General features: G+C 52.4%; 2 protein-coding genes across 12 annotated transcripts in view; one reads left to right on the top strand and one right to left on the bottom strand.

The window, feature by feature from the left end:
- The first annotated feature begins 2126 nt into the window (after positions 1-2126).
- On the top strand, positions 2127-18106 carry LOC110082342 (phospholipid scramblase 2). 8 transcript variants are annotated; one of them, XM_072977223.2, is made up of 8 exons: positions 2127-2210; positions 7057-7150; positions 10875-11146; positions 11412-11454; positions 12343-12563; positions 13433-13594; positions 14117-14278; positions 15238-18106. In XM_072977223.2, the coding sequence occupies exons 2-8, from the start codon at positions 7138-7140 to the stop codon at positions 15298-15300; spliced, it is 936 nt and encodes a 311-aa protein (XP_072833324.2). In that variant the 5' UTR covers positions 2127-2210; positions 7057-7137; the 3' UTR covers positions 15301-18106. The 8 variants fall into 8 exon arrangements, with proteins under 8 accessions (XP_072833324.2, XP_072833325.2, XP_020655461.3 ...); XM_072977224.2 differs by having other exon boundaries at positions 2171-2218; XM_020799802.3 differs by lacking the exon at positions 2127-2210 and adding an exon at positions 3482-4159.
- The window catches only part of TNK1 (tyrosine kinase non receptor 1), a 36168-nt gene continuing 33561 nt past the window's right edge, over positions 17628-20234 (bottom strand). For all 4 annotated transcript variants that reach the window (XM_078378486.1, XM_078378487.1, XM_072977222.2 and 1 more), the window contains one exon: positions 17628-20077. In XM_078378486.1, coding sequence (XP_078234612.1) covers positions 19955-20077 — 123 coding nt within the window. In that variant the 3' untranslated portion in view covers positions 17628-19954. The remainder of the gene's footprint in view (positions 20078-20234) is intronic.

Genomic DNA, 20234 nt, shown 5'->3' with positions numbered 1-20234 from the left:
CTCTTGCCTTCACACTTTCCCAACATCAGGGGCTTTTCCAGGGAGTCTTCTCTTCTCATCAGATGGCCAAAGTACTGGAGCCTCAGCTTCAGGATCTGTCCTCCCAGTGAGCACTCAGGGTTGATTTCCTTCAGAAGGGATAGGCTTGTTCTCCTTGCAGTCCAGGGGACTCTCAAGAGTCTCCTCTAGCACCACAATTCAAAACCATTAATTTTTTGGCGGTCAGCCTTCTTTATGGTCCAGCTCTCATTTCCATACATCGCTACTGGAAAAACCATAGCTTTGACTATTCCGACTTTTGTCGGCAAGGTGATGTCTCTGCTTTTTAAGATGCTGTCTAGGTTTGTCATTGTTTTCCTCCCAAGAAGCAGGCGTCTTTTAATGTCGTGGCTGCTGTCCCCATCTGCAGGGATCACGGAGCCCAAGAAAGTAAAATCTGTCACTGTCTTTGACTTTAATTTGGCACAATTGGCTCCTTCTGCCTGGTGAATAAACCACAGGATCACCCATCACGCACTGGAGGCTGCTCTGGCTTTGTGTTGTTACATGAGCTTTCGTGAATTGAAACGCCACTTCATCAGCTTTGTGCCAGTGCAAATAAAGCCCCAAAACCTAAAAGTCCAAAAATTTGTGGCAAGATGGATTTGTCCAGGAAGGTTGTTCTGAGAGGTTACGTCCAGCCATTCTTGGCAAGATGATTTTGGCCTGGCCTGTCTCTTAGATGGAAGTTGGGAGTCTGGCAGCTGTTTTATGAGTGCAACGGAGCCCCCCCCCCCCCGTGGATGGAGTGCCGCAACCCAGTTCTCCAAACAAAGAAGTATGGTTATTTTTTTAGTGGTCTATAAAGGTACAGTATTGCCTCTTTTTGTGCTTGGGCTTTATTTTGTTTGGACCAAACGGTTACCCTTTACTTTGATCAGAAGAATTAAAAAAAGATTAATATTTTAGTAACAGAAAACTGAGAACAAAGATAACAAATGTAACTTTCAACTAAAAAAAAACTAAAAACGGAGCATTCGATTATATACCAGTTAAGCATTAAACCAAATACTGTACTATTATACTGTCCTAAACCATTGTTCCTTTATCCGGGTTAGTTATCTAATTAATGACTGCTGGATCGCTCAGGGGTTGAGGCCTCTGGCTGTGGAGGCAGAGGTTGGGAGTTTGAATCCCCCATGGGGCCTCCTTGACCAGGGCTGGACTAGATGATCCCACGGGGTCCCTTCCAGCTTGGCCGTTCTATGGCTATGATCGCACACATTATATGAAGTGAACTGGCGCCCGTCCACATCGCACTGAACCTCAACTTTGGCATCACATAAAATACTTTGTGTGCTCTTCCTTGGATCGTGATGTGGCTTGAAGAGGTGGCGTTCTGTGACGGCTGGAGAGGTACAGTCCTGAGTGATTTCTCCAATGTCCACTGAGAAGCATAGCATGTTTTGATATATGGGGTCCCTTGTTCAGCCCTATTCAAAGAAGGGGACCCCTTGAAAGACAAAGTTGGCTTGTCTAGGAGAGAGGTCTCTGCCCCCCCCTAAACTGTTGGGAAGATTTTTGTCCATAATAAAAGGGTCCCAGACTTTCTGAAGCCATTGGTGTTCCGATTTTTTTTGGGGGGGGCGCACTGGAGTCTCCCATATATTAGCAATTACCTGTTCCGCAGGAGTTAATAAAGTGACAAGGAACTCTGGGTCAGAAGAAAAATAATGAAAAATGGGATTTTTCGGCAGGGAGGGGGAAAGCGGTGGTGTAGTGGTGGAGAAATTGGGGGACCCCCAAAAAGCAGCAAGGGGGAGGGGCTGGCCCAAGAACAGGGGGGTGGGTGGGACGAGGAGGGCGAGGACTGTGCCCATCCGCGGAGGAGGTCAGGGGGCCCAATCCATCACAGCCTCCGTGGTCGGTCCCTCAGCACCTTGCCCTCCCCCCGTCCCTCCTCGCCTTCCAGGGCGCGCAGGGGTTAAAAGCCCGCCCCCCCCGCCGGGCAGCCCCTCCCCAGCCCCGCTCCCTCCGGCCAGCAGAACAAAGCCCGCCGCCGCCGCCGCCGCTGCCGCGTTCCCACGACCGGCGCTCGCGATCCGGGGTTCCCGCGGGCGGGCGGGCGGGCGGGCGAGGCGGGGGCTCCTCCTTTTCCTCCCCCCCCCCCCGGCTCTGCTCCGGCGCTTCCTTCCCTCGGCCCGGCTTCTCGGCGGCGGCGGGGCGTGGAGGTACCCGGGTGTGTGTGTGTGTGTTCCAAAACTAGGGTGGGGGGGTGGCAGAGAGGATGCCACGGCCGGGGAGGGAAGGAGGGGGCGCTTGGCATGCCAGGACTTTTATTTTTATTTTTGCAAGCATTTAAAAAAAGGGGGGGCAAGGTTTTTTAAACCGCAGCCAAGCTGGGCAGCCTTCGGTGTCGTTCTTTGTGCCCCCTAACTCGGTGTGTGTGTGTGTGTGTGTGTGTGTGTGTGTGCCAGGCTGGCATCTGGGACCCCGGGGTGGGGCTTGCCAGGGCGAGCCGGGGGGGGGAGAACAGCTGGAGGGGGGTTGGTGATTCCGAGGCTTGGCTTGGTTCCTTGGACCTTTTGCCGATCGCCCCAAACTTAGGGGTCTGTGGAGGGGGGGAGTAGAGGGAAGGGGTGGGGGGGTCTGCCCCACCCCCTCTTGGGGACAAGACCAGCAAAAGCGGAGTGGGGGGGGCAGAGAAGGAGGGCCGGAGAAAAGGAGCGTCGCGCGGACGGTTTATGGCTTTGGCTGGCGGGCGAGAATCGCAGGAGCCGGGGGGGGGGGCGCCAAAAAAAAGGAACGTTTCCGAGTTTCCTAAAAGTAACGGATCTGCCTCCCCCTCCTCCCTCTCGCCCTCTCCCCCGCCGCATGTCGAGCCCCCCCCTGGGGTTTCCCCACCGCGGAGGTGGCCAGGAGGGCCGCAGACCCCCTTTCTCTGCCCCCCCCGCTGGCTTGGATTATGGGATGTTTTGCTTCCCAGAGCCCGGGGAGTCGCTGGCCTCGCCTCCTTCCCTTCTCCCGTTCCTTTCAGGCCACTCCTTTCCGGAACGACCCTGCCCAGGCCGTTACCCCCCCCCGCCCCCGCCCATGGCGATGTCCCTGGGGGGGGGATGCTGGGTGTTGGAAGTCCCCCCCCACCCACGCACCCCAAAAGGGAACTTCTCTGAACTCTCGGTTTTTCCCCAGGACATCATCTCGCCCTGATCCCTCTTTCCAGACCCCCTTGGGGATCCAACCTGGTCTACTCTGCAGGAACCGAAGGGACCGGTTGTGATCCTCCCCCCACCCCCGCAGGGCTCTGGGTGGCTTCCGATGCCCCTCTGCCTTGTCCAAACCAGCTCAGGCTCTTGCAACCTCTTCCCTCTGAAGTGGTGCAAGATTCTGGGTTGTTCCCCCCCCCGAAAACAGATGACCAGGGCGTCCCTTCTAAAATGAACTTGCTGTTGTCCGCTGAAGAGTTCTGTGATACCCAGAAGTCTTCATAGTTCTCCAGCACCACCAGTTATTCTACCTAGAGTCCCCCATTTGGCTTTTAAAAAAAATCATTTCTATTTTAAAAGCAGAGTTCTCCGGCCTCTAGGAACTTACAGTCCAAAATGTGGACTCTGAATCACGCCCTCCCCGCGCGTTGTTTTTGATGGCGAGAGGCGGAAGAAGGATTTGCAGGCGAAATTCTGTGCTGGCAAAGGAAGGACAGGGGAATCGCTGGGATTTCTGGGTTCTCCGCCTTGTATGGGCCTAAATTTCTGTGTTTTATTTGTATGAGTGGAAACTGGGGAGGGAAGAGGGAGAAAATATCCTTTTAATATAATATCGAGTGAAAGGATAACAATGGTGTAACTTTGTGGCAAAGAATAAGTGAGACAAAGGGGAGGGAATCCTGGGCTCCCATCTTTCTGGGTTCCTTGGGGGGGGGAGCCCAGGAAATTCTCCATCTCTCAGCTGTAAAGGGACCGCTCCCTTCCCACGCAAAACCCAGCGCAGACCCACCGCTGCCTGCGCCAAGCCAAAGGTTACGGGCCTTTGGAGGAAATGTCAGCTGGCTCCGTCGTCAGCTGGAGTGGGAGAGGCAGAGAGGAGGGAGCCCTCCCCGGCCCGGCTCTCTGTTTGGGAACAAAGAAGGCCGGGTGCCACCCATGTGGGTGAGAAGAGCTTCCTGTGCCAGCCGGAGGAGGTGCCAGGCCCCATTTATTCCTTGCGGGGTGGCCACATCATGAGGTTTCCAGGCAGAGCCGAGCGGTTTGAAAAGCCAGTTTGTGCAGCTATAGAAAAGACAAAAGGCAAACCTGGTCTGGAGAACAGGGAGGGTGAATGATAACGTTTGGGAGGGAGCAAGGAAGGGAGTCTCGGACCGGGGGGGGGCGGGCGTTGGAGCCGTGGTTTGGACGGCAGGGCCGGTTCGTAGGAGGATGGGAATTGTAGTCCCCTAAAAAATAAGAGGCAGCTTCTCCAAACAGTCCGGGTCCCTAGTTTGTTTGCAAGGGGAGGGAAGGCAAGCGAATTAATGCCCAGGTGAAGGGAGGTGGCAGGGTCAGGATTTTTAGAAATAAGAGAATCAGGTGAGCGGGAAGGGGTCCCTGAAGGCCATCCAGTCCAACCCCCCCCCCCCCCGCTCAAGGCAGGAATCCAAATCAAAGCAGATCGGACCGAGGGCGGTCCAGTTTTCCCTTTGAAGGGCTCCATCGTTGGAGTGCTTTGCCACCTCCCAAGGTGATGGGCTCCCTTGTCGTACTGCTCTAACAGTTAATAGGTTTTTCCTGATATTCAGCCTAAACCTGGCTTCCGGTCACTTGAGCCCATTGTTTTGTGTCCTGCACTCTGGGACGATCGAGAACAGATCCTGCCCCTCCTCTGTAGGGACTCTCTTTTACTTAGAACTTAGAGCTGGAAGGGACCCTATAGAGATCCCTGAGCCCCTGCCCAGGAGGCACAGTGAGGCATACCAAAAAAAAGCATGGGAGTTGTTATGTGCTTGTTGTGTGTTGTGTTTCCTGCTTTCCTGGTGTCTCCTCCTTCCCCCGGCTTCCAAGGGGACGGAGGAAGGGCAGCTCTGGTGCTGACTTGAGGGGGGGATCCAGTTTCACATGAGTCACATGGGCAGCTTTGCAGAGAAAAGCAGAAGCCATTTCTCTGCTGCCAAGCTCCAAGGAAGGAGAGGGTGGGTGAGGTCTTTCTAAGAGGTTTTCTGGCTGGGACTCGGCATGTGTGTGTGTCTGTGTGTTAGATCTTGTGTGTTTACATCTCGGTGAGTTGTTTTTTGTTTTTGTTTTTGCAAGCCAAGCGCCTCTGTCTCTGTGTATATACAAACGGTGTGTGGCCTAGAACATCCCGCGGACTTCCAAAATGCACATTTCCAGATTTCCTTGGGTTGCGTTATCTGCGACTCTTGTCTTCTGCAACTTTTCTGCATCTGTTTCGAGGTTCTCCCTGGTGGAGTTCAGAGGCGCTGTGCGCGCCCAGGGCTGTGAGTCAGATGTTCCTTCTGCCTGAAAAGCTGGAGCCTTCTTGCCAGGAGACTGAAGCTGTTTACGTGCATGTTTTGTGCTGGGCGTGAGAGACAGAACACAAGCAAGAAAATAAATACGTAACTTGGTGTACTTCCCCGGGGGCTTTAAATGATTTGGCTGTAAGTTTTAAATGTCAAATCATTTGTAACTCGATGCATGTGATCTGAAATTTTCAGTAGAGGCATGTGTGAATGCAACCTTTGGCTTTTTCTCTTGTGGCCTTTGGACACATAGTATATGCCTTTAAGTTGTTGTTGCCTGCCATCATCTTACTTATGAACTTAGGGTGATGTGTGTTGAGTGCTTTACTGCTGCCAAGTGAGTTTCTTTCGGACTTGATCTGAGGTCTCCTGAGTCCAGACTATTTGCTCCGCCCCGTTGACTCTCAATGCCTTTAAAAGCAGCTCGGAATTCCACTGAGGCAGCACTTCTTATTTGCTGCAGTAAGAAAAGCTTTACCTGTCGGATTTCTGCTTGCCCGTCCAAACTGGGAGGAAGCGCAAAGGCTTTGCCAGGAAAGCAAATGGAGGAAAACAAGAGGTGGTAACGCCTTCTTGCTTTCCATCGGAGGGGCAGGATTCTGCTGCTAACGACTTCTTGAGGGTGGGTGGATGGGGGTCGTTTCTGGTCAGCAGGCCTCCCATCTCTGGGGTGGTGACAGAAAGGTGGAAAGTGGGGTGAGGTGGGAATGGAAGGGAGAGGAGTAGGAGAAGGCATAGGATCTTCGTTGGTGCAGGAAAGGTTTCGGTTTTGCTTTCCTCCAGAGAGGAACTAGAGATCTTTTTGATTTTAGGCAGGTGGCCTTATCGCTCCTCCAGTTCCATTGCAGGCCCGTGTCACTGTGGCTTGCGTAGGGGAACCGAGTGCCCAAACGCGGACCACAGAAGAGTGTATATGTTCGCACATGTCCACGAAGGAGGAACTGTGAAGTGTTGCACAGACACAAATAGCAATGAGTAATGATGAGTTAACCAATTTCTCCCCCATGGTTTCCAGGCACCCCCCAAAGTCCTGTTTTCAACCTGAAAAGCCCTAATCAGTTTGGGTCCGAGCGATCTCAAATGATGAGCTGGCTCGGGTGTTCAGATCATCCGAAGAAGCCTTTCTCTCCATCCTGCCACCTCCTTTTGATGGAGGACACAGAAGAAGGGCCTTTGCGGTGGCTGCTCCTTTAGACTTCGGAACTCCCTCCCACCGGAGGCCAGGCTGGCCCCATCTTGGCTGCCCTTCCCCAGGCTGCCAAAGACCATTCTCTTCCGAGGGTGACTGTAAAGGTTCTGTCTCCCGCTCTGAACCTCTGGTGCTCCATGGAAGCACTTCCTAGACCTCTTTCTGAAATCCACTCTTTTCCTGTTTTTTTTTTTTTTTAAAGAAACACCTCATCGTAATTCATTGTCCAACATTCATTCTTTGCCCAATGTTTTTCGCTCAACCACCTTTCTCGCAGCTGATTCCTGCCATTGTTGTAATTTAGAGCTTGTTTTGGGGGCTTATCTGAAAGTCAATAAAAAAACCTCTGGTATGGAATGTGCCAAAATGATGTCATCCTTTTAACCTCTTTCAGGGACCGACAGATGGAAGGAAGGAAGGGGTGTTGATCAAAAAGGGACTCGGTTTCCCCTCCCGTCCTGAGGACAGAGAGAATATGGCCACTCCAGGTTTGGCTTGTTTGTTGTTGTTGTTTTTTTTGATATTCTGTCTTTCTTTTCCACTGTTATCTTTCCAAAGGGGTGGGAACCCAAAAGTTATTTTTCCTATGTGCCTGTAGGAAATGCATGCATGACTTTGGCAAAGGAGTGGCCTCTGATGCAGTGAAAATATTTAAAGTCAAACTCAGTTCCACCATTTAAAAAATTCTCCTTATTTGTTTAGGGCATGTTTTGGCGAGCTTTCCCCCTGGAAAACCTAGGCAGCTAACAGACATCACTGGGGGGGGGGGGGGACCCAGCCCAGACACTAAAATCATCACAGTTACCAAAACAGTGTAGGAGGACAAATGAAAAAATAAGGTTCTTTACACCACTTCTGAAAGCAGCAAAGATGAGGCCGGAGACTGTGCACAGCTCATCAGCATTGTCTCTGTCTCTCTCTCTCTCTCTCTTTCTCTGTGTGTGCCAAGAGAACGCCTAGATTTATATGGCGAGCCAGACTGAGCAATGTCCAGTTAATTTTGTCTGGCACATTAGATGCAGTTGTGCAGGCTTGCTTAGGCAGGCATTAAAAGAGTCAAGGCTTTTCTTGGGATCGGCATGAAAAATAGGCTTGCAGCATCCCATAAACTGACGTGGCCAATCCCCCCCCCCCCCCAAGAGCAGGCTTTTGCCAAGGACAGGGTGAAACATTGCTGTTCCCCCCCCCCCCATCGGCAGGGAAGGTTTTGTGGGTGGCAGCCTGAAAAAAGTAACTTTTCTGAATTCCGCAGCCATGCCCTTCTGCTGGGGACATCGAGGCAGAACGTCCGGGTTAATGGGCAGAGTTGGTTTATAAAATCATGAAAGGTGTACAAGGATTTGGGCAAGGAGACATTTTCGAATAACTGAAGGCCACCCAAGACAGTTTTACTTGTGCACATTCCGGAGCAGCTTAAAAGAAAGTCCTTTTTCACACGCTTAATGTTGGAGTAGACCAGCATTGGAAGTAACGAGCAATCCAGACCCAATCAGGGTCAATAGGCAGATAAAAGTGCCTAAGTATACTCCCCTGATTTTTGCTAAATCTATGTGCGGATTGATACTCTTAGGTGGCTGGCCAGCTTCCTTCCTTCTCACTTTCTCAATGTCTCTGTAATTAATTCATACTTCTTTCTTCTTCTTCCTATTTAGAGAAACAGCTGTTAGCAGATCATCATGCATAGAAGCCAGTATGTGGGGTTTCTTTATGGGTGTTGGGCTTTTCATCTCCTCCTGCACTATCCCTAAACTATTCCTTAAGGTTCGGGTTGGGGGTTTGTTTCGTGTGATGGGGGTGGAGACAGGGTATACCTAACATTCGTTTCCAAAGTGATTCATCATCCTCTTCAAACTGCAGAGATGGAAGAGGCATTACGGATCATAGAGTCCGGCCCCGGTCCAGCTCCCAACCTCTGGCTCCACAGCCAGGGACCTAAACCCGCCACTCTTAGGCTTCTTGTAAAGTCAAATACAACTCATATCTCCTGTTCTTAAAAGTGACCTGGAAGCACATTTTATGTAGATGAAATAAATAAATGCATGGACTTAATCGATGCAGGACGTGAGGTTAACTGCGGGTTGTGGACTAGATGGATTCAGGGAGGCCCCGCAATGGTTGTAAGCTAAAGAGAGCCTCCATTTTTAGGAGCACGCTATCTGTGTGTGCCAGGAAAAGGGGGAAAAAGGAACGACGGATGGCTTCAGTGCTTTGCCAGTCAGCTTCTAGTTGGGCTTGGCCTGCTCATTCATCATTCTTTTCCTCCTCTTGCTTTATCTCTGTCATCTTTGCCACATTCTTGTCTGTCTTTGTGCTGCTAAAACCTCTGTCGTATTGATGTTTCCGCGGTGCCAGGCCGGCTGGTGTGCTGTCATTCCTCCCTGTCTCTGCCATCTATCATTTCGAGTGCTTATTCTGCTGCCTTTTCAGCTCGGCTCTGCTGTGCTTTTTCCTGCCCTGCCCCGGAGTTTCTGGGCTGGTGGGTTGGTTTTCCTTTTCGAACGCCCGACAGCCAGCTTGCAAAAAATTAAAATAAAATAAAGGGAGATGGAGGGAAACCGGAGGTGGGTCCAAACAGCAGCCAAGGGGAGAAACGGGGAAAATTCCTTTTCGGCCCCATCGCTCCCTGAATCCTGCAACCGGCGGCTGCGATGGTGTGACAGGCATTCTGCGTGGCTTGCCAACGGTTTCGCCTGCCCAACCTTGGGTGGCACGAACAAGGTAAGCCTGGCAACGCCTCCTTCGGGCGCCTCTGATTTTGCTGCCTCCTTTTCCGGACAAGCCTGGAATGCCGTTGGACCTGTTGGGGGTCAGAGAAACAGCCTCACTGCCCCCCCCACGCCCTGTCTGCAAGGCATCCTCACCGCTTACTCACCCAGGCGCCGATGGAGGGAGATGGCGGCACCCAGCTGTGGATTCCTTTGTCACCTTCCTTTTTTCCCCCTTCCTGGCATCCATTGGGCTTGAAGAACCTTGTTTGATTTTTTTCCCCCTGCCCCGTTGAACCCCCTTGACCTTTTCGTTCAGGTCATCCCACTGCGCCTTGAACGAAGAGGATGTTCCTGAGCATGTGCAGAGTGCACCACACCTCTGTCACAGCAGGTTCTGGTGCACCTCAAGTTCAGGAAGGAGGGTTTCCTTCGAGCGGGACCTGAAGGTTGACCCTCCAGATGTTGTGGGGCAGCCGCGGGCGTTGCCCCCCCCAGCCGGCCGAGTCCGTAGCAATGGGCCCTGATGGTTGTGCTCCAAAAACATCTGGGGGGGAGGCGCGCCCTCTTTACCCGCCCTTGACCTTCGGAAAGGAGTGTGGGCTCTCTCCCATCCCTGCCCACACGGGTGCCTTTTAACTTTCCTTTACAGCAGTTTGCCGCGGTCCTGCGTTCGAGAGGTGCCATCTCCGACTCAGCATCTGGGGAAGTTGCTTTCTCGCACAGACCCATCTCATGCTGGCAATGCCGGTTGGTGGGAGACTCCCCGAATCCAAAAAGGCATTTCCCATGCTCTGCTCTGAGTCCGTGGCACTTCACCGCCATGATGGGCGCATCGTTACCCATGGACTTGTTGACATCTTCTTCTGTCGCTTTTCCTTTTCAAAACCTGGGCTGACGTGGCCCGCAGTGACTTCCTCCTTTCTCCTTGCTTCCCTTTCTTTCTTCCATTGCAATTTGCTTTTCCTTTCAGCCTCCAAGCCGGCCGGCCAGCCTGCTTTCCTTGGCTCACCCCCTTCATTCACAGAGTCTAATCTCCGTTTTTTAAAAATAGGCAACACAGGCCCCTTATAATAGTCAACTGCGCTTGCAGACATCTGTGTTGATCTTGTGGGGAGCCATGGATCTGATCACTTGCAAACATTTTTAAAGGGGTAGCCGGGTCCGGCTGTTCAAGAAAGGCCACCTTGACAGAGTCGTGCCTTGAAGACTACTCAGTTTTATCGGGCAGACATTTTGGTGGGCAGACGGAGACCATGAGTTGGCCGCAGTTTGTAAAAATGGCAAGTTTTTTTCCCAATCGATTTAATGATTGTGGACCACTTTTGCCTCCCGTTTCTGCCTCTGGGAGACGACACCTCTCGGAACGCTTCTGTTTGTAGGCAAAGAAATTTCTCACTTCTTTTCTTTAAGGCACCGTTGTCGTTTCTAGGTTTCTGGGGTGTGAATCAGTTGTAACCACCCTTCTCTCTCTCTCTCTCTCTCTCTCTCAATTCTCCTCGTCCAGGATATCCCGTGGCCCAACCAGTCTACCCCATGGCTTCGCCACCTTACCCAGTGCCTCCGCCACAGTCCGTCCCCTCTGCGCCAAGCCCTGGGTTCAACGTCTATCCCAGTCCGGCCCCAGGACACGTCGTTCCCCCCCAGCCTCCCCCCCGGGGTATTCGAGAGCACGGGGCCATCCCTCCCCACCAACAAGCGACGGACCCCCATGCCGCCATCACCCCGTACATACCTGTGGCCACCAACATCCCTCCTGGGTTGGAGTATCTCGCCCAGGTAAGGCTGTGGAGGGGGTGGCAGGGAGAGAAAATGTTCCCCCCCCGCCTCATGTGGTGTCCGTCTGGGACCCTTCCCAAGTGAGACATCAAAGAGTCTCAAGAATGGATTCGCCGTTCGGCCCCTGCAGCTACTGGACCCCTTTTAAAGATGCTCCTGGCATGCATTTACCTTTAACGTGTGTCATGCGTGGGCCTCTCTTATTGGTTAGGAATTTCCTTTTAATGCAATTTCTCTCTGCTTTTGCGTTCTTCTTTCTCCTCAGGTGGACCAAGTGTTGATACACCAGAAAGTAGAGCTCGTAGAAGGTGAGCGGGGCAGCAAGAAAGGAAGATGCCTCGGGAACCCGGCCTCTTAAGCCTTCTCTCTCATTTTGTTGCCCCGGACAAAGGATTGGGCTGGTGTTTTAAAGACCAGTTGCACAAAAATAAATCCTGGAATTTCCGTCTACACAATTAGAGGCCCTGCTCCCCCCAAATTATGAATGGGAAAGCGGCTAAAATAGGTAGCTTTCTGACCCCCTCGCTTTCACCGTGGCAAAAGTGGCCTCTTTCCATCATTGAAGATGGAACTCGGTTGTGACCTAGGGCACAGTCTTAAAGAACAGGTGAGGTGGTGAGGGTGGAGGGGCCATTGGCCCACCCCTGTGGGGAGGATGGGTGGGTCAGGATCCTCGAATGGTAATCTGGCTTCTCTGAGCATCAGGCAGGAACACAAGCAGCCTTGAGGATAGCCATTGGCCACCTAGAATGGTGGCCATGTGGGCCACGAGGCGGCCAAAAGCCGTAGCGGACGAGGGATCCTTTTGGATGGTCCGCTGGAGGGGGATCCGGGATTTAGGGCAGGCTTTAAGGTTTTTCTCAGTAAGGTTTTGCTTGATCTCGAGAATGGAGACGTGTCCCGGGTGGTTGACGGGATCCCTCATCGTGGCCACCTCCGTCTGCCTCCCCAAAAGTTTCTGAGTGGCACAGGCTTTAAGGAAGACAGGCAGCCGCCCACCAGGTCGCTTGGTGGCAGGGACTGAAAACGGCCACCGAGGTGGCCGAGGGTGAAGGTGGAAGGGCCACCGTGAGGTTTTGGTGATCCTTGGTGCCACAGTACATGGTTCTGGCATGGGGGGCAGCCAGGGGTGGACCGACTGTGGCTCAGTCTGTGCCACGGTGGCCCTCGAATCGCTTTCCTTCCTTCCTTCCTAGCTTACATCGGCTTCGAAGGGAACAATAAGTACGAGGTGCGCAACAGCCTCGGGCAGCCCGTCTTCCACGCGGAGGAGCGGAACGACTGCTGTACGCGGAACTGCTGCGGCTCGCTGCGCCGCTTCTCCATGCGGCTGGATGACCCCGCGGGGCGCGAGGTCTTGCGGATGGTCCGGCCCCTGAAGTGCGTCAGCTGTTGGTTCCCGTGTTGCCTTCAGGAGGTCTGTCTGTCTGTCTGTCTGTCTGTCTGCCTGCCTGCCTGCCTGCCTGCCTCTCTCTCTCTCTCTCTCTCTCTCTCTCTCTCTCCGGTCCTGCCGCCTTACAGTTTGGGTGGGTGGCTTTGGGGTGGGGAGACTACAACTCCCACCATCCCTGGCTAGTAAGGGCAGAAGGGATTCTGGGAGCTGTAGGACACCCTCACATTTCCAACCAGGGGTGGTGGTTAATTCAGCTGAGTGGTCCTTAACGCAGCGCACAAAATATATGCATTCACTTCCATTTCTGAATGTTAGACTGCTTTGCAATTCTGCTCTAACAAAATCCCTACGGTTCTAGCTCTTACTTAATTCTTTTCCTCCAAGGTTACTTTGCTGTTCTCTGCATGTTTTGTTTTGGATCGCTGTCTTTTGATCATTGTAAACCACCCTGAATAGTGCATGGCACAAATGAAGTGGTATATACATTTTAAGAAATAACAGTTTCCTTATTTTACACCGGATCTGTTCCCCTTTTGCCATGATCCTTTTTTTTACCAACTTGCAAACTGGTTGGGATCTTTCCAAATGCCACTTCTATGCTTTTAAACTGGCACCCTGGTGTTTTTAAACTTGAGGACTAGAAACCTACTATTTTGGAACAGGACAGAATGTCACCCTTGTGCACCAAATCTGCAGGCGAGCGTTACACCGATTGATCCTTTGGTTCTGCCCGGTTCCAAAGCTACTGTGGGCCTTTTCTGATGTTGCTGCTGACTTAAGATTTGGAGGGTTCGATGGCAGCCCACGGCGATGGGTGCCAGGAAACTGTTTTAAAGTGGGTGGGAGAGATGGCACAGGGCCGTACGTGATACTCTCTTCTTTTCTCCCCACAGCTAGAGGTGCAGTGCCCGCCCGGCACCACCATTGGGTACGTGGTACAGACGTGGCACCCCTTCACGCCCAAGTTCTCCATTCAAAACGTCGAAAAGGAGACGATGCTACGGGTTTTGGGACCCTGCTTTGCCTTCAGCTGCGGCGGAGACGTGAACTTTGAGGTGCGGCAAAAGCGCAAGAGGAGGGACTTTTTAAAAAAAATATATATATATATTATTCTGTTCCTTCTTGGGAACTCAGGTCGTTTGCCTTGCCCTGCCTCCCGGGAGGGTCAAACGACAGGGATCGTGAAACTCAGGCTGCGCATGCGCCGCCCAGCTGGACAGAGACCGTGGGCCTGGAAGGGAAGCCGGACGGGCACATGCGCATTGCGCGGAGACCGCGGGCCGACTTCCCTTCCCAGAGCTGGCCTCTGCCCATGCGCCCGGCCTATCCGCTGGGCGGTGGGTGCATGGAGAGAGGCAGTAACCGGCTCCTGGAGGGGAAGCTGGGCTGCAGATGATGATGAGGATGGCGGTGGCGGCAGGAGCAGACAAGGAGGCCCATCCCGAATAGGAACTCAAAAACACGACTTGGAAAAAATGGTTCCGAGTCTTGAGTCTTCTCCAAAAATACTGAAGTCGGAATTGACGGCATATTGTGACTTGTGGGTCCCTCCCCCTCCCCCCCACCGTCTCTTGCAGGTGAAAACCCGGGACGAATCGCGTGGCGTTGGCCGCATCAGCAAACAGTGGGGCGGTCTCCTCAAGGAAGTCTTCACCGACACGGACAACTTTGGCATTAATTTCCCCATGGACCTGGACGTGAAGATGAAGGCGGTGCTCCTGGGAGCGTGTTTCCTCATTGTGAGTTTGGGGCAGGACCCCCTGCCTAATGCCTCTCCTTCCCTCCCAAGGAAGGGCGCTCATAAATTTGGATAAGAATCTGGAAGGTTCTCTTTTTTTGGGAGGGGGTGGGAAGTTTAAGAATCCGGAGCAGGCTTGGATGGCTGACTTTCTCTTTTACTTTAAGCGAGCCGTGTGTCCCATCAATTGATCTGGTGCTTTCGGTCCATTATAGAATGGAAATGCAGTCCAATATAGAAAGCAAAACAATGTATCGTATTTTTCTGTGTATAAGACTATACTTTTGTCTGAAACCTTTAGACTAAAAATTGAGGGTCGTCTTATACATGGAAGTAACCAAGGAGAGAACAAAAATAAGTGGAGGGGAAAGCAGGGATCAAAGTGATCCTGCAGTGCTTTAATCCATTTCGCCCCACTTAGATTTCTTAATTTTGGTTTAGAAAAGCGGGGGGGGGGAATTATACATGGGGGCGTCTTATAAATGGAAAATACGGTATTTTGCACTGAATACTTCTTCTTTGTCTACATGTATTGTTATTGTTCACATATGTGATGATCACTGCACATGAAAGACTAGCTAACAACTCCTGTCGATCACAGTGACAGATCGTCTCCCCTCCTTTATCAAAACATACACCCATAACAAAAAAACCACCCTGATCACCTAATCACCCAATGTCCTGAAAGGGATAAAAAGCTGATCTCACCGCTACAAATACGTACTCAGCTATCCCACATACTACACCAGAACACAGACAGAGTTCGGAAGATTCTGGCCACAGAGACTGGCAAAACGCTAGGAAGAAAAACCTTCAGGACACGGCCAAATAGCCCAAAAAAACCTACAACAATCATCAGATCCTGGCTGTGAAAGCCTTCAAGAATACAGATCTGGTGCTTCTTGAGAGGAAGGGGACGGAATGGATGTTGACGTTTTTTCTTCCTTCTCTCCTTGGCAGGATTTCATGTTCTTTGAGAAGACAGGAGAAGTGGGACAAAGGAGTTCGGTGATGACGAGCTAGAAGCATCGCGGATCCTGGCTTTCCCCCTCCCGGCTGGACAGGGGAGGCTGTCCCTGTGGGCTTTGGGTTGTGTGCAAGGGGGAAGAGCGTGAGTGTGAGCGCGGGGGGGGGGCCTCTTCTCAATTCACCTGGTCGGTAGCTGCTGACTCTCAGATCCCTCTTTCCGTGAAGGCACAAGGATTGTCCCCAGGGGCCCGAGATGCTTTGCATTTCCCCCCTCAGGTCCCCGAGAAGACCCCCTGTGAGGTCAGTTATGCATAGGGACGTTCCGTGGGGCATAAACCCTACTGGAGTGGACTCCGTGTGTCTGTCTGCCCAACCTTGCAGTCTCTCATGATGCCAACAGGATTTTCCCATGCGGGTGCTCCTTCTGCCCCACTGCCAACTCAGGTCACCCACCTGGAACCCAAAACTCTACGGTCTCTCTGGACACAGCAGAGTTTTGAAGTCACTGCCCCACGGATACAGAAGGTGGTACAGTCCTGCTTGCAGTTCAACAGAACTGGGAACTAATTTTCTTTTTACAGCCTCCTCCAGCCTGTAAGGCAATGCTGGCAGGGGGGATTCTGGGATTTGTAGTAAAAAGAAACCCCCCACAAAGTTTACATTTCTGAGCTTTGGGAAGCTGTCTTGGGAGAAATGCCTGGGTGTGTGGCGGAGGGTAAGAGTCTGGATCCGAACTCTTGTCTTCCATGCAAAGTGCCTTTCCTTATTTTGGATCATCCGGCATCACGAGTCATCTCATTATTTGGGGTCCTTCGACTCTCCCCAGATATCATCTTCAGCAGGGGAGGGGGCTGGAGAGGTCTTTTTGAGGAAGAGCAGGAGGTGGGGAAGTTTGCTTCCACCTGGCAAATTGGGAGAGGTTTCAGACAGGCTCACTCCGATGGCGGAGGCACCGCTCCTTTCACATCGCTGGCCTCTCCTTCCCGCACAGACGGAGAGGATGATGAGCTGACATGGGTGTGGAAGTGCGAGGAGGTGGGCTTGTTTGCAGCTCTGGCTGAACCCCTGTTTCTCTCTGCTCGGTGGGCTGGTCTTGACTGGGCAAGGAGGGAAGATTTTGGTAGCCCTGCGGAAGTCAAAAGGGTCTTGCCCAGACCAGCCGCCTTCTCCAGGGCGGGGCGGGGGGGGGGGGGGCTGCAAAAACCTCAGGCTGGGGAAGAAGAGAGACCGATTGAACTCAGTTGCCAGATAGACTGGGATGGCACCAGTGATGGGTTCAAGCAAAAGGAGGACCTTTTTGGGGGGAACAGAAATATCTGCAGTGGCACATGGGCTCTTGTGTCGAGCTTCGCCTTTGCAACAGAGCAAAGGAAAGGGGCTTTCCCGGGTGATGATTCCATGAATCTTCCCGCCTTGGGGGGGATTTTGGGCGTCCCGGCACAATCCTGGAACTGTTCCAGAGCACCTCACGTGTCGGAGGAATGCAAGAGACGGGACTGGAAGAGCGGGCATCGTGTAGGGAAGCTCTGCAGGCGGGGGGGGGGAGGAGATCCATCGCAGAGTGTGTTCGTAGAGCAAACGAGAGGCCAGCTTGACCATACTGTGATTTGGTCAGGGCCCCCCGAGCGCTTGTGTGTGTGTTTGTGTCAGGGTGAGGGCAACTGCGAGCGTAGGAGGGACCGATCTGGACAACACAACCCTTCAGGGTGCTGGGAAGCGCATCCAAGCCGGACATTTTGTGAGTTGCTGCTTGCCGAAACCACTACGCCTTTATCAAATGTTTTACTGTCAAAAAGAGGGCGGGGGGGGGGGACTTGCCACTATCTGTTAATACCTCCTCAGCCTTCGGTGCCAACCAAGATGTCAGACGGCTCCATCGCACTGGTTATCGGTGCCACGTTGCCTTAGCCACTGAACCCGGCAACAACAACCCACACGCACAAACACACACCCCTTCTGTATGCCTTCAAGGGGAAGGGGGTCCCCTGCAATTTCAGGTCTGCAAAAGGGGTGTTTTTTCAGCCCCCTCCCTCTGTACTCCAAGGAAACCAAACGCTTTCATAATATTGTTAACTTTGGTTGTGTGTGTTTTATATCTTGAAATATTACTTCAATTTTCTAGCCGAGGGCTTGGAAGAAGGGGCTCTTTAATTTCCCGGCCAAGTGGGCTCCAGGACGCTGCTCTTGGAAGGGCCGAGAGAGGCAAGGAAGGTGGCGTGAAGCTGGCAGAGGCAAAATGTACACTCGGATCTAACTCAGGTGGGAATCAAAGGCGAAAGAAGGGAATCGGTCTGCTGAAGGGGGAAAAAAAAAACACTGGGAAGATTCTGAAGTTCCTGGGAGTGACCATTTGCCTCTGATAACAAATTTGGAGGGTGGTCCGCAGTGTGGAAAAGTTGGTTGTTATTATTATTATGTTAGACTGGGGCTCTTGGGTAGTGTTAGCTGGGGATTCTGGGATTTGTAGCCAAAAAGAAAATTATTCCAGGCCCTGGGCTGATTGAGACGGATTGGAAAGATAGAAGTGTCTCGTGGAATGCCAGAGCAATTCTATATAAAGACATAAAGCCAGCACCAAGTTGAGAGGATTGGCTGTTTTGAAGAGGCTTCATTCAGCCAAAGGGCAGGGAATAACAACCGGCAGATGGCATGAGACACAGAGGCCAAGTTGAATGCATCTTTATTAACCCGACGATGCCTCCGGGTGGCTCCTGAAACCGGAGGACGATAAGACCGGACAGAACGCAGAAGGAGTCGTTTCGATGGATTTTTGTAAGGATTTGGGGCCCTTTGTTTGTTAAGCGTTAACTGTTTCCTCTCTGCTGAACCAAAGAATAAATGTATGTAGAATTCTGTTTTATTTCTCTGCCTCGTCTCGAGTGCTTTTGATGGCTCTCTTTCCCACCTTTCTGTCAGGTTGGGATCGTCCCACCCCTCGCCCGCTCTGGGTGGTTTTGCGTCCCCAGGGAAGGACCAAATAAAATAAAATCTCCCCCCCCCCAACTGTGTGTCTCCTTGACAGGGCTGGACTGTATAACTCACAGGGTCCCTTCCAGCCTCTGCCATCCTAAAACGATTATTCATCTTTCCATACCTATAGGGACTGGATCTAATTCACAGGGCTTAGGGAAAAGTTCGACGACAGCTAGTTTTGGGGAATTCTGGAAGCTCCAGCCCAAAAAGAAAGTGGCTTCTCAATGTGTTCATCTTAAAATGTGTAGGCGTGGCTGGAATAAAGTGGTGCTCAGACCAGCGAGGCGGTGGCCCATCTTTAAAATACAAATCACTGTCGCTTCCTTTCACAGAGAGGTCTTTATTCACCCATTTACAGCCTATGTACAGATGCAACTTGCATTGTTTACATGCAAACTCAGATAAGTCCAAAGTGTGTGTGGGGGGAAAAACAGTCCAGAGGGTTTTTTCTTGTGCCCTGATGTCTCCGCTGCGAGGATACTTTAGACCCCAAGAACTAGAGACAGTTCCCCCAATGGACTGCTTCTGCATGCAAAAGCATTCCTTTCATGTAGAAATTTAGCAGCACAACGCAAGGACGCTTCACTCAGAAGGTAGGTCTCCAGCGGCCATCATGAGAAATGTTATTTTACATATCTAGGGGGAGCGTTTTGTGTGTGTGTGTGTTTAATTGCACAGATGAACGTTCAGTTAGAGTTGATTGCCTCTTGTGCTGGTATGAAGGCTTAGGTCCGTTACCTCTGCTTTAGATGGGAACCACTCCCTGTAAAGTAAACCAAAGGCTTCCGGCTTTTCCCGGGATGCCCAAGGTGTTGCCGGGCCCGAATCTCCTGAGTTCCCAAAACTGGATAAGATCTGATTCACCGAGGGTGGCCCAGGTAGATACTGCTTGCTGTTTTGAACAGACCAGCACCGCCCAGAGGGAAGGGAGATCATCCAGCTTGTCCAGGAGAAGATCCTGCCAGCTTGTGTCCTGTTTCACCCAGGACTGGCGTCCGGAGCGCCCACACAGGCAAGCAGAGATGGCTCGATGATCTGGCCAACGGGGAGGTGGATCCCCATTGCCCATCACCTCTGAAAGGGTTACGAGCGTCGTCCAGGCTTGAGAATCAAAGACGGCAGGGAGCTTCCACCACTTAATTTCTAAATGCAGCGGGTGGAGCAACCGCATTGGTGCACAAGGAGGGGGGTGTCTCTAGAAGCCTTGTGGCAGAGCGGTTAAACTGCAGTGCTGCAGCCGAGACTCTGCTCATGATAACCTGAGTTTTAATTTTTGTTTTATTTTATTGGACTTCTACCCCGCCCCTCTAGACTAAAGGTCTCCTCTGGGCGGGTTTGATTCCCCCCCCCCGGGTTCGGGTTGCCGGCTGGATGTCATCTCAGCCTTCCGTCCTTGCCGTAAACTGCACACAGCTTGCTTTGGGGGGGGGGGCAAAGTGTTGTTTGCATAATGACACCCAGAGAGTGGTTTAAGCACCACGCTGTGGTCTACAAGCAGCACCCGTGGCTTTTGAGGGTCAGACTCTTCCCGCCGGAGGAAGAGCCATGGAGCCCGGCTGCTCATCAGCGGCCGATCTTACGCCGCAGCCCTTCCCAGAAGGGGAACCGGGAGCTCCTCCCCATCTCGGAGCAGCGGGTGCTGGGGTTGTCACGGAAGAACTCAGCAGAGGCCCAGCACCTTTTGGTTTTTTTTACTCTGTCCTCCTTGGCTGGCCACTCTCTCCGGTCAGGTGGGTCAGGCCCGGAGGCCTCTGCTGAGGACGTAGCGCGAGGCCATGGCGAGGTTCCAACGATGCTTCTCCAGAATTCTCCGGCACTCCTCCCGCGAGTGGGAGCTGAGGTGGAAAAGCTGGTCTACCTGTAAGGAGAGAGGGAGGGAGGAGGCCGTGGGTCAAGGCAGGCAGTTGAAATGGGGCAGAGTCCTTTCTGGGTGGGTGGGCACGCAGAGAGGGGAGGTTAGTAAGGGTAAAGGTTCCCCTTGACATTTTAGTCCAGTCGTGTCCGACTCTAGGGCG

This window comes from Pogona vitticeps, chromosome 6 (assembly GCF_051106095.1).
Source record: "Pogona vitticeps strain Pit_001003342236 chromosome 6, PviZW2.1, whole genome shotgun sequence".
NCBI classification, from domain to species: domain Eukaryota; kingdom Metazoa; phylum Chordata; class Lepidosauria; order Squamata; family Agamidae; genus Pogona; species Pogona vitticeps.
The sequence above is the reverse complement of the archived record's forward strand: the minus strand, read 5'-3'. Positions and strand labels throughout refer to the sequence as shown.

What these genes read in the sequence shown, in the direction of transcription:
- LOC110082342 (XM_072977223.2), top strand. An exon ending in GAAAGTAGAGCTCGTAGAAG is followed by an intron (nt 11,455 to 12,342) that starts GTGAGCGGGGCA and finishes CTTCCTTCCTAG; the next exon opens with CTTACATCGGCTTCGAAGGG. An exon ending in TCCCGTGTTGCCTTCAGGAG is followed by an intron (nt 12,564 to 13,432) that starts GTCTGTCTGTCT and finishes TTCTCCCCACAG; the next exon opens with CTAGAGGTGCAGTGCCCGCC.